This window comes from Rhinoraja longicauda, unplaced genomic scaffold, assembly GCF_053455715.1.
Source record: "Rhinoraja longicauda isolate Sanriku21f unplaced genomic scaffold, sRhiLon1.1 Scf000523, whole genome shotgun sequence".
Lineage (NCBI taxonomy): Eukaryota > Metazoa > Chordata > Chondrichthyes > Rajiformes > Arhynchobatidae > Rhinoraja > Rhinoraja longicauda.
The window spans coordinates 60,309-77,691 of NW_027601740.1; the positions used below are offsets into that span (position 1 = coordinate 60,309).

At 46.3% G+C, this 17,383-nt stretch overlaps 1 protein-coding gene across 1 annotated transcript in view; it reads left to right on the plus strand.

Moving 5' to 3' along the window:
* The window catches only part of LOC144591038 (deoxynucleoside triphosphate triphosphohydrolase SAMHD1-like), a 50,621-nt gene extending 34,814 nt beyond the window's left edge, over window positions 1–15,807 (plus strand). The window contains exons 15-18 of the mRNA XM_078395383.1: window positions 2,944–3,033; window positions 7,897–8,001; window positions 9,804–9,941; window positions 11,392–15,807. Of these exons, the coding sequence (XP_078251509.1) occupies window positions 2,944–3,033; window positions 7,897–8,001; window positions 9,804–9,941; window positions 11,392–11,541 (483 nt within the window). The 3' untranslated portion in view covers window positions 11,542–15,807. The remainder of the gene's footprint in view (window positions 1–2,943; window positions 3,034–7,896; window positions 8,002–9,803; window positions 9,942–11,391) is intronic.
* The last annotated feature ends 1,576 nt before the right edge of the window (window positions 15,808–17,383 follow it).

The window sequence follows — 17,383 nt, forward strand, 5'->3', positions numbered from 1 at the left end:
GAATTCCACACCTTCACCACTCTGACTGAAAAAGTTCTTCCTCATCTCCGTTCTAAATGGCCTACCCCTTATTCTTAAACTGTGGCCCCTTGTTCTGGACTCCCCCAACATTGGGAACATGTTTCCTGCCTCTAATGTGTCCAATACCCTAATTATCTTATATGTTTCAATAAGATCCCCCCTCATCCTTCTAAATTCCAGTGTATACAAGCCCAATCACTCCAGCCTTTCAACATACGACAGTCCCGCCATTCTGGGAATTAACCTAGTGAACCTACGCTGCAAGCCCTCCATAGCAAGAATATCCTTCCTCAAATTTGGAGACCAAAACTGCACACAGTACTCCAGGTGCGGTCTCACCAGGGCCCGGTACAACTGTAGAAGGACCTCTTTGCTCCTATATTCAACTCCTCTTGTTATGAAGGCCAACATTCCATTGGCTTTCTTCACTGCCTGCTGTACCTGCATGCTTCCTTTCATTGACTGATGCACTAGGACACCCAGATCTCGTTGAACTCCCCCTCCTCCTAACTTGACACCATTCAGATAATAATCTGCCTTTCTATTCTTACTTCCAAAGTGAATAACCTCACACTTATCTACATTAAACTGCATCTGCCATGTATCCGCCCACTCACACAACCTGTCCAAGTCACCCTGCAGCCTTATTGCATCTTCCTCACAATTCACACTACCCCCCAGCTTAGTATCATCTGCAAATTTGCTAATGGTACTTTTAATCCCTTCGTCTAAGTCATTAATGTATATCGTAAATAGCTGGGGTCCCAGCACCGAACCTTGCGGTACCCCACTGGTCACTGCCTGCCATTCCGAAAGGGACCCATTTATCCCCACTCTTTGCTTTCTGTCTGTCAACCAATTTTCTATCCATGTCAGTACCCTACCCCCAATACCATGTGCCCTAATTTTGCCCACTAATCTCCTATGTGGGACCTTGTCGAAGGTTTTTTGAAAGTCGAGGTCCACCACATCCACTGACTCTCCCCTGTCAATTTTCCTAGTTACATCCTCAAAAAATTCCAGTAGATTTGTCAAGCATGATTTCCCCTTCGTAAATCCATGCTGACTCGGAATGATCCTGTTACTGCTATCCAAATGCTCAGCAATTTCGTCTTTTATAATTGACTCCAGCATCTTCCCCACCACTGATGTCAGACTAACTGGTCTATAATTACCCGTTTTCTCTCTTCCCTCCTTTCTTAAAAAGTGGGATAACATTTGCTAACCTCCAATCCACAGGAACTGATCCTGAATCTATAGAACATTGAAAAATGATCTCCAATGCTTCCACTATTTCTAGACCATCAGGCCCTGGGGATTTATCAGCCTTCAGTCCCATCAGTCTACCCAAAACAATTTCCTGCCTAATGTGGATTTCCTTCAGTTCCTCCATCACCCTAGGTTCTCCGGCCCCTAGAACATTTGGGAGATTGTGTGTATCTTCCTCAGTGAAGACAGATCCAAAGTAACAGTTTAACTCGTCTGCCATTTCTTTGTTCCCCATAACTAAACGAAATATCACGCAGGGCAGGTAACAGTGGAGGAATGGGTCATTTACTCAACTAGCCTGTGCCAGTGTTTATACTCCTTGCCTGTCTCTGCCTGCTCCAGGCAGAAGACTGTGCACCTTCCCTTTAAACAAGCATAGCAATCGGGCATAGTCTTTGGCTATTCGACCCTTTGAGTCTCCTCTCCTCTTCAAGATCATGGCGGATCTTCTACCTGAGCACCTTTTTCCTTCGGTCTCTCCTCAATGCCCAACAAGCTTTTGTTGTGAATGAACGATGGCTGAGTGTCTGATCCTCCAGGTTGGAGAATTTAACAGATTCATCCTCTCTGAGCAAAGAAATTTCAGTCTGAAATACCTTCTCACTTATCCAGAATCTATTCCTCAGCTGGACACAACATTGTTCCTCCATCTGGCCTATTAGTATTTTGTGGGTTTTAATCTGACCTCTCATTCATCCAAACTAAAGAATATGGGTGTAGAATGGGTGATCGACGGTTCGTGTGGGCTCGGTGGGTAGAAGGGTTTTGGGCATCATGTTAGAGGAGATATGTTGTCAAGCTGGAAAGGGTGCAGAGAAGATTTACGAGGATGCTGCCAGAACCCGGGGGACTGAGCTATAGGGAGAGGTTGAGCAGGCTGGGGCTTTAGTCCTTGTGTAGGAGGATAAGGGGTGATCTTAGAGGTGTACAAAATCATGAGAGGAATACATTAGGTAAATGCATTATCTTTTGGCCCAGAGTAGGGGAATCGAGAACCAGAGGGCATTGGTTTAAGGTGAAGGGGGGGGGGGGGGGAGGAGAGAGGTTTATTAGGAATTTCAAGGGTAACTTTATTGACACAAAGGGTGCTGGGTGTATGGGAACGAGCTGCCAGAGGAGGTAGTTGAAGCAGGCAGGTACTATCGTAATGTTTGACACATTTGGACACGTACATAGATAGGATGGGTTTAGAGGGATATGAGCCAAGTGCGGGCTCACTAGTGTAGATGGGGCATTTTGGTCAGTGTTGGCAAGTTGGGTCGAAGTACCTTTGTCCACGGTGTCTGACTCTAAGGGCCTGTTTCCACACCCTTTCTATCAATTGAATTGAATTTTTCTACTATTCCTGCAACCAGCCTGGTGAATATTTGCTGTACTTCAGATGCAGTTACATCAAGGCCCTTCACAGTGGCAACATATCCTGTCAGCTACTGCCCTGTACTAAATTGATCTCGTGATGAAGGTCAAGACACTATTTTGTACCTTCGCATTGGCTCTCAGTAACTCGTGTACAAGGACAACTAGGAACATCAACATTACACAGTCTGTCACCATTTTAAGAACAAGAGCCCACTTTTCCTTTTTGTGTATCCAAGTGGATAACTTCCCATTTACCACGTTTCATTGAGAAATTCAATATGCTTTTTGTTTCAGAAGGGGCATGAGTTGGCTGATGAGATTGCTGCAGCTGTCCCATCAACACCTCTGGATGTTCAACTCTGTGCAGAAGATTTTATTATAAATGTGAGTAATGGATTTTAAGCATGTAGAGGGGCCTTCTCCCTACAGTGGCAGATAGTCTCATTAAGTGGTGCAGCGTGGAAAAACAGGCATGGAAATTGGTCATTAAACACGACAAGCTCCATCTTATCTTGGATTACCCACGACCTGGCGCCACGTGGTGGGGGTTTCCAGTTACGGGAGGGGAGAGCGAGCAGCATGAAGGCGGCTCCTCGGCCTACAAATTCCTGCTGGTTTAACCCCCCACCCACCCCTACCCCTTTGACACCGTGTTTCTTCCCTCCCGGCCTTGGGTTAAACTTTACACCCCTCTCTCGGTTAATGGACGTGTACATATAAATAGACACAAAATGCTGGAGTAACTCAGCGGGTCAGACAGCATGTCTGGAGAAAAGGGATAGGTAATGTTTAGGGTCAAGACCCTTCTTCAGACTGAGAGTCAAGGGAAAGGGAAATGACTGAAACTCAGTCCGAAGAAGGGTCTCGACCCAGAAACGTCACTTATTACTTTTCTCCAGAGATGCTGTCTGACCCGCTGTTACTCCAGCTTTTTGTGTCTATCTTTGGTTTAAATCAGCACCTGCAGTTCTGTATGTATTTGTGTGTGCGTGTGTGAGCGCCACCTGTATCTGCATGCATGCATACGTAAAATAAACGTGTGTGTGTATTTGTATGTATGTGTATGTACAGGTATGTGTATATATATGTATGTGTATATATGTATATAAGTACATGTGTATATATATATATGTGTGTATATATATATATATACACGTGTGTGTAGAAATGTAAGGTAGATACAAAATGCTGGAGTAACTCAGCAGGACAGGCAGCATCTCTGGAGCGAAGGAATGGGTGACGTTTCGGGTTGAGACCCATCTTCAGATGTGTATATATGTGTATGCATGTGTATATGTGTTTGTGTGTATATATGTATGCGTTTGTGCATATAAATGCGCGTGTGTATTTCTGTGTGTGTATATGTGTGTATTTCTATGCGTTTGTATATATATATGTATGTCTGTGTATGTGTGCCTGTGTGTGTGTATATGTGTGCCTGTGTGTGTATACGTGTGCCTGTGTGTGTATATATGTGTGCGTGCGCGTATATATGTGTGTGTGCGTATGTATGTATGCATGCTCATGTACGTGTACGTGTAATCTCCAACCTACCCTTTCTGTCCAAAGTTTTGGAACGTGCTGTAGCTTCCCAACTCAAATACCACCTCTCTACCAATAACCTGTATGAAACTTTCCAATCCGGATTCCGCTCCAACCACTGTACTGAAACTGCGCTCCTCAAAATCACAAACGACCTTTTCCTCTCCTCCGATGCTGGCAACCTCAACATCCTCATCCTACTTGACCTCAGCGCCGCCTTTGACACCATAAATCACTCCATTCTCCTCACCCGACTTGAAACCTCCTTTAACATCACCGGCACAGCCCTATCCTGGTTCAAATCGTACCTCTCTGACAGGCACCAGTTCATCTCCATTAACAACTGTAAATACCCCACCGCTCCCCTCCGCCAAGGTGTCCCCCAAGGCTCAGTCCTTGGCCCCCTCCTCTTCATTCTCTACCTGTTCCCCCTTGGTCAATTAATCCGCCGTCATGATCTCAACTTCCACTGCTTCGCCGATGATATCCAGCTCCTCATCTCCACCAAGTCAATCTCCACCACCACACACTCTACACTGACAAACTGCATCACTGAAATAAAATCTTGGCTTCAATCAAATTTCCTCAAACTCAACTGCAACAAATCTGAAATCATCATCATTGGTCCAAAAACGCTCACCAAATCCACCCAAAACTTCATCCTCAATATTGATGGTCTCCCAGTATCCACCTCCCCTCACATCCGGAATCTTGGAATCATCTTTGATCAAACCCTCTCCTTCGACAAACACATCAAACACATCACAAAGACAGCCTTCTTCCACCTCAAAAACATTGCCCGTCTCCGTCCATCCCTCTCCTCCACAGCTGCAGAAACCCTCATCCACGCCTTCATCACCTCCCGTCTGGACTACTGCAACAGCCTCCTCTATGGCTCACCCTCAAAAATCATCAGTAAACTTCAATACATTCAAAGCTCCGCTGCCCGTCTACTCACCCACTCCCCGATCCGTGACCATATCACCCCCGTCCTTTACAAACTCCACTGGCTCCCCATCCCCCAGAGAATCCAGTACAAAATCCTCCTCATGACCTACAAAGCCCTCCATAACCTGGCCCCATCCTACCTGACTGACCTCCTCCACAGGCACACTCCCACCTGCACCGTCCGCTCTGCTGCTGCCAATCTCCTGTCCCCCCCCCCATCCGGACCAAACTCAGATCCTGGGGGGACAGGGCTTTCTCCATCGCTGCTCCCACCCTCTGGAACTCACTACCCCAAACCGTCAGAGACTCCTCCTCACTCACCACATTCAAAACATCACTGAAGTCTCACCTGTTCAGCACTGCCTTCAACCACTGAAGGTCACCTCACCTTCTGTCTTCTTTTTCTGTTCGTTTACTTATTTATCTATTTATTCACTTCTCTATGTTCTAGAAATCCCTGTAAAGCGTCTTTGAGTGTTTGAAAAGCGCTATATAAATGTAATGCATTATTATTATTATTATATATGTACATTCAAGATTCAAGATTCAAGATAGCTTTATTTGTCATCCAATATTGGACGAAATTCAGTCACCCACAGTCCAACAATAAAAGCATTAAATAGGCATTAAAATTACACAACCCCAAAAACACACAAAAAAAGAAACATCCATCAAAGAAACATCCATCACAGTGAGTCTCCTCCAGTCCTCTCCTCACTGTGATGAAAGGCCACAATGTCTTTCCCTTCTCCTGCCGTCTTCTCCCGCAGTCAGGCTGTTGTGGTTGCAGGCCGCGCCGGACGGTCCGCAGCGGGCCGTGCCTAAGGCGAGTCCCAGCCGCTCCCGCAGCCTCCGAAGACAGCCGGCTCCGCCGATGATAAGTCCGATCCGGGCGGGCGAACACGCTGCTGCTGTTGCTGCACGTCGGGGCGGTCGTGGCTCCCGACATTGAAGCCCCTGCCCAGCAGAGAAAAATCCCGCGGCATATTTTAGGCCGCGCCGGACGGTGAAATGTCCGCGGCGGGCCGACCCAAGCCCCGTGATCCAGGGCGGGCGAACACGCTGCCGCTGCCGGAGCTCCCCATGTCGGCATCCACGCGGCCCGAGCCTAAGGCGAGTCGCAGCCGCTCCCGCAGCCTCCGAGGACGGCTGGCTCTGCTGATGGTAAGTCCGATCCGCGGGCTCTGCGAACCAGAGCCCTGGAGGCCGCCAGCTCCAGGAGTTGGGCCGATGGTAGGCCGCAGCAGGAACGGAGACAACACCCAGAAAACAAAGGTCGGGTCTCCGTTCGGAAGGGACACATATTTACAATTTTACAGTTCCCCCCCTCCCCCCCACATACACACATAGTACAAAAACACAAAAACACGACATCACAACTACAATTAAGACAACAAAACAACAAAAACACAAAGACAAATGGACCGCAGGTAAGCCTCAGCTGCTATGGCATGTATGTTTGCATGCACGTGTAGGAGTATGTATGCATGTGCGTGTATGCGTGCGTGTGTGGATGCATGTATGTGTGTACGTGTATATGCGCGGGTGTATATGTGTGTGCATGCATGCGCATGTGCGTGTTTCTCCGTGTGTGTATGCATGCGTGTATATGTGGGATGTGTATATCATATATATATATACAGCGCGGAAACAGGCCTTTTCGGCCCACCAAGTCCGCGCCGCCCAGCGATCCCCGCACACTAACACTATCCTACACCCACTAGGGACAATTTTTTACATTTACCCTGTCAATTAACCTACATTCCTGTACGTCTTTGGAGTGTGGGAGGAAACCGAAGATCTCGGAGAAAACCCACGCAGGTTACGGGGAGGACGTACAAACTCCTTACAGTGCAGCACCCGTAGTCAGGATCGAACCTGAGTCTCCGGCGCTGCATTCGCTGTAAAGCAGCAACTCTACCGCTGTGCTACCGTGCCGCCCTATGTGTGTATGTATATTTGCGTGTATGAATGTTTCAGGACATATGACAATAAACCCTCTTGAGCTCCATGGAAATCATCAAACTCGTGCACACTAATCCTATTTGATTCTTCTCTCATTCCCATCAACCCTCCACAGCCTCTCCAGTTTGTATCGCTCTCCTACCCACCAGGGGGGGGTGTATGTATGTGTACATGTATGTATGCATGCGCGTGTATGCATATGTATGCATGCGCATGTACGTGTGTGTATGTGTACATGTATGCATGCGTGTATAGGTATATGTATGTGTGTATGCGTTCGCGTGTACGTGTATATATATACGTGTGTGTGTACATGTGTATGTGTGTCTATGCATGTGTGTATGTATGTATATACATATGTGTATTTATGTTTCAGGACATTTGACAGCAAAATCCTCTTGAGTGTTGAGCTCCATAGAAATCATCAAACTCTCATGCACACTAATCCTATTTGATTCTTCCCTCATTCCCATCAACCCTCCACAGTCTCTCCAGTTTGTATCGCTCTCCTACCCACCAGGACCAATTTACAGTTGCCAATAAATCCACATGTCATGGTGATGAGGGAGTTTAGCAGTATATCGGGGTAACCCTTATTTGTAAACAGTAAGGCAGCAGCTTTACTAGCAGACCTGTGAAAGATGTAATGGAAGTACCACTTATTTAATTGCCAGACTGTTAGTACTGATTTCTTCCCTCATCCCAATGATGGGTTAATTGGCCGCTGTAAATTGTCGGTAGTGGGTAATGTTTTCCCGACTGAATGAACGTATTTACTATTCTGCACTCTAGGTGGTGCATATGGACTACGGCATGAAGGGGAAGAATCCCATTAACAAGATGCGGTTCTACTGCAAGAATAACCCCAACGTGGCCATCAAAATCAGCAAAGACCAGGTACGTTTTCCAGGCCCGAGGTGGAAACACATCCTTTTTCTGAAGCTGCACGTAAACATGTCTCCCTCGAGCCGTGCACGGACCAACACGGGGTATAAATTAATGTTTGGTTTTAGAGATACAGTGTTGCAACAGGTCCTTTGGCCCATCGAGTCCACACTGACCACCTATTACCGAGGTTGTGTGAGTGGGCGGATGCATGGCAGATGCAGTTTAATGTGGATAAGTGTGAGGTTATCCACTTTGGTTGTAAGAATAGGAAGGCAGATTATTATCTGAATGGTGTCAAGTTAGGAAAAGGGGACGTACAACGAGATCTGGGTGTCCTAGTGCATCAGTCACTGAAAGTAAGCATGAAGGATGAGAGGGGATCTTATTGAAACATATAAGATTATTAAGGGGTTGGACATGTTAGAGGCAGGAAACATATAAGATTATTAAGGGGTTGGACATGTTAGAGGCAGGAAACATGTTCCCAATATTGGGGGAGTCCAGAAACAGTTTAAGAATAAGGGGATGGCCATTTAGAAAGGAGATGAGGAAAAACCTTTTCAGTCAGAGAGTTGTAAATCTGTGGAATTCTCTGCATCAGAAGGCAGTGGAGGCCAATTCTCTGAATGCTTTCAAGAGACAGCTAGATAGAGCTCTTAAGGATAGCGGAGTCAGGGGTTATGGGGAGAAGGCCGGAACGGGGTACTGATTGAGAATGATCAGCCATGATCACATTGAATGGTGGTGCTGGCTCGAAGGGCCGAATGGCCTACTCCTGCACCTATTGTCTATTGTCTACCCGTTTGATGTCCTACACACTATGGGTAATTTATGGAAGCCAATTATCCTACAAACCCCCATGGCTTTGGAGTGTGGGAGGACACGGGAGCTCCCAGAGAAAACCCACGTGGTCACAGGGAGAACGTGCAAACTCCACACAGACAGCACCCCTGGTCAGGATCGAACCCGGGTCTCTGGTGCTGTAAGGCAACAATTCAACCGCTACGACACTGTGCCACTCAAAACTGACTGTGTTGCTCCGACGCTGCCAAGGGTGTCTTGCCCTTTGCTTTGGGTTTGTTTCCCGTGGTCAAGGTCTAAGCTGGAATCCAACTATCACCTTGGTGTGACTTGGAACTGGACCTTGCTCCAATGGGTTAGAGGCCTGTTATGATCTGGTTGTCTTTGCAGGAAAGGTTAGAGAGGCTAGACTTGTATCTACTGGAGCTGAGAGCGAGAGGAAACTCTACAGAAACTAGAAGAGTCTCGTCTCGAAACGTCACACATCCATGATCTCCAGAGATGTTGCCTGACCCGCTGAGTTACTCCAGTACTTTGTGTCCCTCTGAAACTCTTAAGAGCCTGCATGGGATTGGCAGAATTCTTTTGGGAGAATCTAGAATTAGGTTTCCTTGTATAAATCTTATCTTCAAGGATATTAATATAAAATCGTCACCTGGTCATAGTTGACATGAGAGCAGAGGGGTGTAGATAGATACTTGATAAGTTAAATTGTGGATCTGGAGTTACAACAAATCAGCCACAATCTTATTAAGTTGTGCAGATGGTGTGAGAGGATGAGTGGCCATCTCCACTGCTAGCACCGGTGGTTGTGGGTTGTTGGGAAGACCCGGCAGGAGGATTGCTCTGCACCAGCCTGGGGCTTGCCTGGGTCGGGCAAATGGCGCCAAAATATGGTAACTCGTGCATGTGTGATCTATGCAAAAATAACTTTACTGTGCAGTGCACATGTGACAATAAAGCACCATTGATCTCTCTCATTGATCGCACCATTGATGCTGCACATCCAGGTATCTCACATGCTTCCAGTGAGGTTTACAGAGCAGCTGATCCAGGTCTACTGCAAGAAGACTGACAACAAGAGTGTGCAGGCCGCCCAGAAGTTTTTTGTCCAGTGGTGTATTAACAGTAACTTTTCCAAACCAAAGGTAGGATGATGCTACCATTTACAGTAACAGTTTCTGCATCTTTCCTTGGCTATGTTGTACTCCTGGGACATTACGGCACAGGAACAAGCCTTTTGGCCCACTGTGTCTGTGCCGAACATGATGCCAATTTAAACTAATCCCATCTGCCTGCACGTGATCCATTTCCCGACCCATATGCCTCCATTCCTTAGATTACATTTGAGTCTATCTTTGGTGTAAACCAGCATCTGCATTTCTTTATTTCTGCATTCCCTCCATTACTTGTCTGTTCATGTGCCTGTCTCAATGCCACTGAAACGTCACTATCAAATCCGCTTCCACCAGTAACGTTGTTGATAGGAATCAGCTCCTCGTTGTCTTTATACAAGAATCATAAAATCGTTGGAGATCACAGATCCGTCAAGTCTGTGCTGTCCTAATAACGTAATAAACGACAAATATTCTGTTGGAGGAACATGTAAAGGTGACTTTTCGGGTCAGGGCCCGTCTTCAAAATGTGCTTATCCATGTCTTCCTGAGGTGCTGCCTGACTCACAAGATTCCAGCCTCTGCAGTTCCTTGTGTCTAGGTTGGATTGGACCATGGTTGATGGATGACATGGGCGTGGGTTTTAATGATGTGTGACAGGAAAGGAAGTTTTTCTCTTTCAAGAAAAGGAGACAAAGTGCTGGAGTAACTCAGAGGGTCAGGCAGCATCTCTGTAGAACATGTGTCGGCGATGTTTTGGGTCAGGGCCCTTCTTTGTACATTGGGGGGGGGGGGGGGGGGGGGAGAGAGGAGGGACAGGATACAGCGCAGGTAATAGGTGGACATAGGCGAGGGGGGTATTTGATAGGCTTATGCTTGGAGCAAAGGCCAGAGAATACAACAGAAGGTGTGATACAGAAGGATTGAAGAGTTGCGAATTGTGAAGCTAGAGGAAGGAATATGAGAGGAAGTGGAGAGGAGTGGAGAAATAGGTGCGAGTTCAGGAAGGGCACAGGGGAGGGGGTGAGGGGAAGAAACGGAGGAGTGGTGTGTGGGGGAGAAAGGAAGGAGCGGGAGGTTGTTAGAGGTTACCTAAAATTGGAGAATTCAATGTTTCAACCATCTTCCTGTGAGACCTCCCCATCACCTGTGTTCACCTATTACCTGCTATGTTTTGTCCTGCCTTTCTTCTCACGGCTTTCTTCCTTCCCCGCCCCCCACTCTCCACTCCCCACAATCAGTATGAAGATGGGTCCTGAACCAAAACATTACCTATCCATGTACTCCCGAGATGCTGCCTGACCCGCTGAATTACTCTGGCACTTTGGGTCCTTTTGTAAATCAGCATCTGTAGTTCCTTTTTTCATACATTTTGGAAGTTTTTCTCTAACCCTTTAACGTATGAATTTTAAATAGACTGATAATGATTTTCCAATCCCACCTACATGGTGATGAACCAGTGTATGTTTGTTCCTACCTACAGGATGGGGATATTGTTGCCCCTGAGCTGACACCACTAAAGTCTGAATGGAAAAGCAGCAATAGTGACAGCGATGACTCCAATCCCAGAGATAAGCTTCAGTCTTACCGTCAGGCAAACAGCCATAAGTCCAAAACGCAGCTTTTTCAGTAGGAAAAGTGGGACTTTTCTGTGAATCCTGGATCTTTATTCTCCCCGCAGTCCCTGTGATGGTATAATCTTCTAGCTTCCTTGGTTCTTTTCCAATTAGCAGTTTCCCAAATTCTTGCTTGAATGGAGAAAAGCAATCTTCATGCAAAGAAATCCAAGCCTAAATGACTTGGTCGGTGGAGAAGAATGGATTAGTTTTTTGAAACTAAGAGTTCTTGAATGTTGCCTTTTTTTGCCAATCGGCACCTGACCTCAAGCTTGAAGCCACGTAGCTGGATTTATCTGAAAGATCTTCCACATAAATGTTGGAAGAATGCGAATTGTGTTCACACTAAAGGATGAAGCTTTATTTTACCCAACCGATTGCAATGACTCTGGATACCTCTGGCCAAATGGCAACTCAAACACAGGAACACATGTCTGTGTTACATCGAGGCAATGGGCTTTGACTGTTTCCACATAGGATCACTATGCCCAGTGATTCCTGCTTACAGGAATAATGCCTTTACAGGCTGGGAAGGAACACAAGTCACCGTTTTGCCTTTATATCATGGAAAAAAAGTTGTGCAAATGTGATGGACATAGCTGTTTGTAACTATCCACGTTATTGCTTCGTGGGAATATAGTTGGTACCATGAATGTTATGCTGTTTAAAATATTATTACTTCAGTCCATAATTTAACATCCAGGCACCTCGCATTTTATGTGGGGAATATGTGTTTGAAAAGCAGCGCGTAATTCAAAAACACGTAAATGAAACGTATACTGGACTATATGGTCAGCGGTAAAGCTGAGGTGCATAATTCCAAAAATATCAGTGTGTAAATCAAGCTTTGGTAATAACGAAACTAGCACGTTATTTCAAAAACCCATAAATCAAACATGCTTAAAGCGTGAGGTGCCTGTATATTAATGCAAACTTAAAACATTATTCAACTCAACAGAAATGTTGGGGGAAATCACATTTGTCTACAGTGCAGGATAAAGACCCAAATAGAGAGAAGCTGATTGCAGTGGGGTTTCCCCAGTATAGTAGACTTGCTGCTGCCTCATACTTGAATGTTGCTGTGGGAGACTGTGGGACCAGTCATGGTGGTCCAGATCCTAGCATTAGACACCTCTCTACTCCGGCAGGTCTTGTCACTATTGTCCATTTGAATCACACTGTCAATAGTCAATAGTCGTTTATTTGTCACATACACATAAATGTGTAGTGAAATGAAAAATTACCCGCAGTTCAACAATAAGACCAATAAGAATAATCAATAAAAATGCAATAACACCTACAACCATAAACTAACACCAAACAAAAGAAACATCCATCACAGTGAGTCTCCTCCAGTCACCACCTCACTGTGATGGAAGGCCAGAATGTCTTTTTCTCTCCCCTGCCGTCTTCTCCCACGGTCAGGCTGTTGAAGTTGCCACGTCGGGGCTCCCGTTATTGAAGCCCCCGCGGGGCGGAGAAAATCCCACGGCCTATTCCAGGCCGCGGCGGACGGTGAAAGGTCCGTGGCGGGCCGACCCAAGCCCCGCGATTCGGGGCAGGCGAAGACACTGTCGCTGCCGGAGCTCCCGATGTCGGCCCCCACCCAGTGGGCTGCGGGCTTTCGACGTCCACGCGGCCCGATAGAATCATGGTTTGATCAAACAATCACTCTCAGGGCTCCATTTTGCGATGCCACTTTTTAATGATGATAGGTGTGAGGACCTACTTTTAGCATAACTTGTGGTGTACTCAGGGCATTTTTTTAATATGCTGGTTTTGCAATAAAGAAGTCAGTGCACTAAACATATTTTATGCAAATTGTTTGACCCTAAGTGAGGGATTGAAAGTTGTAAGATTTTTAAAGCATTGCTTTTATAAAATTTAAACCTGTTGAAAATTGAACTAAATTTATTTTTCTCCTCAAACCTTTGGTTTTAATCCAAGCTGATAGTTGGAACAAGATCAATGCTTGTAGGGTGTTCAACTGTATGGATTCCTGATCAATAATGGAGGGCTTTTATTCAATGTGTCTTTATTTTAGTTTAGTTTGGAGGTGTAGCATGGCAGTGGGTTGAAAAGTTAATTGTCCCTAGTGTGTAGGAAGTGGATGAAAAAGTGGGATAACATAGAACGAGTGTGAATGGGTGATTGGTGGTCATTGTGGATCCGGTGGGCCGAAGGGCCTATTTCCACTCTGCATCTTGCAATCAAAATGCTTTGTTAAAACCTGGTTCCATGCGGGAGAAAGGAGAATGTTCTGACTGACTAGCGCAAGAACTCTGTGGGTGGAATGAATGTTATCACGTTAGGTTTGTAGACGATACCGGCTCACTGGATAAAACCAGGTGGTGCACGTCATTCCCTAAAGAGCACATGCTCTGGAGCTGGTGCTTGCTGAGGTTCTGCCACCAACCTCCGCCCCAAATTGTCTTTGAGGATTTTAAATGCACTATATAACTATTTACTCAAACTATCTACTTCCAGTTTGTGAAAACCAGTTGAAGCTGACTTTTATCCAGGCGGTTCAGCGAGAGAGATGCAACTGTGTTTACTCTGCCTGTCTCAGTTAATTGCAGGAGATGGGGAAGTAATATCTCTGGTTGAAAACTTGTGTGCGTATATTTGCATTGTCGCGCTATCTCAGGGAGGATACCATCTTCCCTTGTTATTACGGATCTCTTTATAACTCCACAGGTCTGCCACATCGAGCTTTTCTTCCTCTGCCTCTGTGCCTTTTTCTATGCCAAAAAGTCCTCACCACCCAGTGATGACTCCTTTTTCTGTCTCCACTGGTCCCCTTCCTCATGGACCTCCCCGATGGCCTTCTGCCCTCTTTAGACCTTTACATAGCCTGACCCGCTGAGTTACTTCAGTATTTTGGTTATAGTGGACGGAGTGTCCCCAGAGTGATCAGACACCACTGTCTCTGTTGGAACACAGGCTGCCAGCTACATTGTTGACAAGCAATTGCTTCAACCAGTCTTTAGTATTTTTACCTTGCAGAACAAAAATACATTTTTAGCTGTTAAAAAGAACTTTGCATTTGAAAACAACTTGCTGTTTCACGGAGTGACCGCTAGGTAGTTGAAGGAAATCCCTTACTTAGTTATAGCGGACAATCTGCAATAACGGACACCATTCTTCCCCCTGTGGTCCTCTATAATGAGGCTTGTCTGTACGATGTACAAGGTTTTACCATTGCACAACTGATTTTTTAAAAAATTCCATCATTTTGTGGAACAGTGGGAAATATATCCTGATCGACCTTGGATGACATCCATCAGTCCTGGAGTCCCCTTCTTCACCCCCCCTCTCCCCCGTGCCCTTCCATCTATATCCATCCTCTGTCTTTACACTCTTCACTCCTTATCTGACACCTTTGTCTCCTTTTCATTTCTAGCCTTTGTCATTCACTCCATCCAGCTGCCAATCGAACTTCCTTCGCCTGGGTAGCTTACAACCTAATGGCATGAACATTGAATTCTCCAATTTTAAGTAACATCCAATTAACACTCTTCCCTTCCTTCTTCTCCTCACTCTCTTATTTCTTGCACCCACCCCTCCTCCCGCTACTTTCCTCCCTCTGGCTTCACAATCCGCAACACTTCAAACATCTCATACCTTCCGTTCTTATCTCTGGCCTTTGTTCCAATCATCTACATATTAACTCTGCCGCCCCAGACCTGTTATCTGCCAGGCTTTGTCCTGCCTCTCCCCTTTTTCATCTTACTCCCCTCTCCCCCCATCTGTCTCGAGGGTCTCAACTTGAAACGCCACTTACCTGTGTTCTCTAGAGATGCTGTCTGTCCTGCTGAGTTACTCCAGCGCTTTTGTGTTTTTGTATATTGACCAGCATCTGCAATTCATTGTTTCTGTATTCTCCCCTCATCTGTACCTGTGGTGCACGTGGCAATAACTCAAACTTATCACTTGCCAGGGTTTCTCCTGCCCCCAACTCTCTTTCAGTTTCCTCCTCCCTATGACAATCAGTCTGAAGAAGGGTTCTGACTTACACTGTGGTCCTTACCCAAAGCGTGGCCTGTCCATGTTCTCCAAAGATGCTGTCTGACCCGCTGAGTTACTCCAACACTTTGTGTTCTACTCTCTCTGGAGTTCTTTATTTGACTGAGGTTTGTGGGATAATTTAAAAGTTAATCGCATTTTATTTTATCACAATGCAATATGTAATCTTTTGTTGGTTAAACTGTGTGTAGATATAGTCAACGTTTGTGGAATAAAATTGGGTTAATCTGGTCATTACCATGTCACTTTGAGAACTTATTGTGTGCAATTTATCTGGAACATTTGCATTATAGCAATGATTACATTAAAAGTCCCTTAACACAATCGGACTATATAACAGAGCTTTATTTGTCGATCGGTACCGAAGTACCGAACGAAACTACATAGCAGTCATAGAAAAAAAAAAAGAACACAAGACACATAACCCCAACACAAACGTCCATCACAGTGACTCCAAACACCCCCTCACTGTGATGGAGGCAACAAAACTTCCACTCTCTTCCCCACGCCCACGGACAGACAGCTGGTCCCCAACCGACCCGCACAGTCCCCGCACCGGGCGCTGAAACGTCTCGCGGCCGAACCGGGCGATGAAAGGCCCGCGACCAAGCCTTGCGCAGCTAAGTCCCGTGGCCGAGCCGCACCGGGCGATGTAAAGTCCCGTGGTCGAGCCGCACCAGCGATGTAAAGCCCCGCGGCCGAGCCGCACCGGGCGATGTAAAGTCCCGTGGTCGAGCCGCACCGGGCGATGTTAAGTCCCGCAGCCGAGCCGCACCAGCGATGAAAAGTCCCGCAGCCGAGCTGCACCGGGCAATGTTAAGTCCCGCGGCCGAGCTGCACCGGGCACTGTTAAGTCCCGCGGCCAAGCCGCACCGGGCGATGTAAAGTCCAGCGGCCAAGCCGCACCGGGCGATGTAAAGTCCAGCGGCCAAGCCGCACCGGGCGATGTAAAGTCCAGCGGCCAAGCCGCACCGGGTGATGTTAGGCCCCGCAGCCGAGCCGCACCCCGCGCCGTGAGGAAGAGAAAAGTTTCCCCCACCCACCAACCCACCCACCCACACCACCACCCCCTCCCACACATACACAACCAAAAAAATATATAAAAACCATCCCAACACCGAAAAAAAAAAAAAAGGAAAAAAGACGAACAGACTGCTAGCAAGCCGCTGCCGTAACTAAGTGCTTAGTTACAAAGGACAGAATAACTGGAATTTATTTTCCCCTCTTGAGCTTCAATAATGTCTGGCGTTCTTCACCTTGACATCGGTGAAGGTTGAATCATTCAGTATATCCATAAGTCAAAGGAGAATTAGGCCATTCAGCCCATCGAGTCTACTCTGCCATTCAATCGTGGCTGATCTATCTTTCCCTCTCAACATTATTCTCCTGCCTTCTCCCTGTAACTGACATCCTTACTAATCAAGAACCTATCAATCTCTGCTTTAAAAATACCTAATCAATTGGCCTCCACAGCCATTTGTGACAATGAATTCCACAGATTTGCCACCCTCTGACTAAAGAAATTCATCCTCATCCTGAAGGTACATCCTTTTATTCTGTAGGGCCTGTTTCCGCGTTGTATCTCTAAAGTCTAAGAGAAAATTAAGAAGGAAGTGAGTAAAATCCTGCAATTTAGCCAGCGTATTTCCCAATGTTTATTGGGCAGGAGGTCCACAGCCAACTCTTGGAATGCCTGGGAGCCCGGCATATTTGCTGGGAATCTCCAGGAATGGGCAGGGATAGGAAGCTGTAACCACTCGCTCCAACAGCGTGCCTTCTGCCAATGTTTCCTATCTGCACTAAAACTGAACACAATAATCCAATAAATTAGAC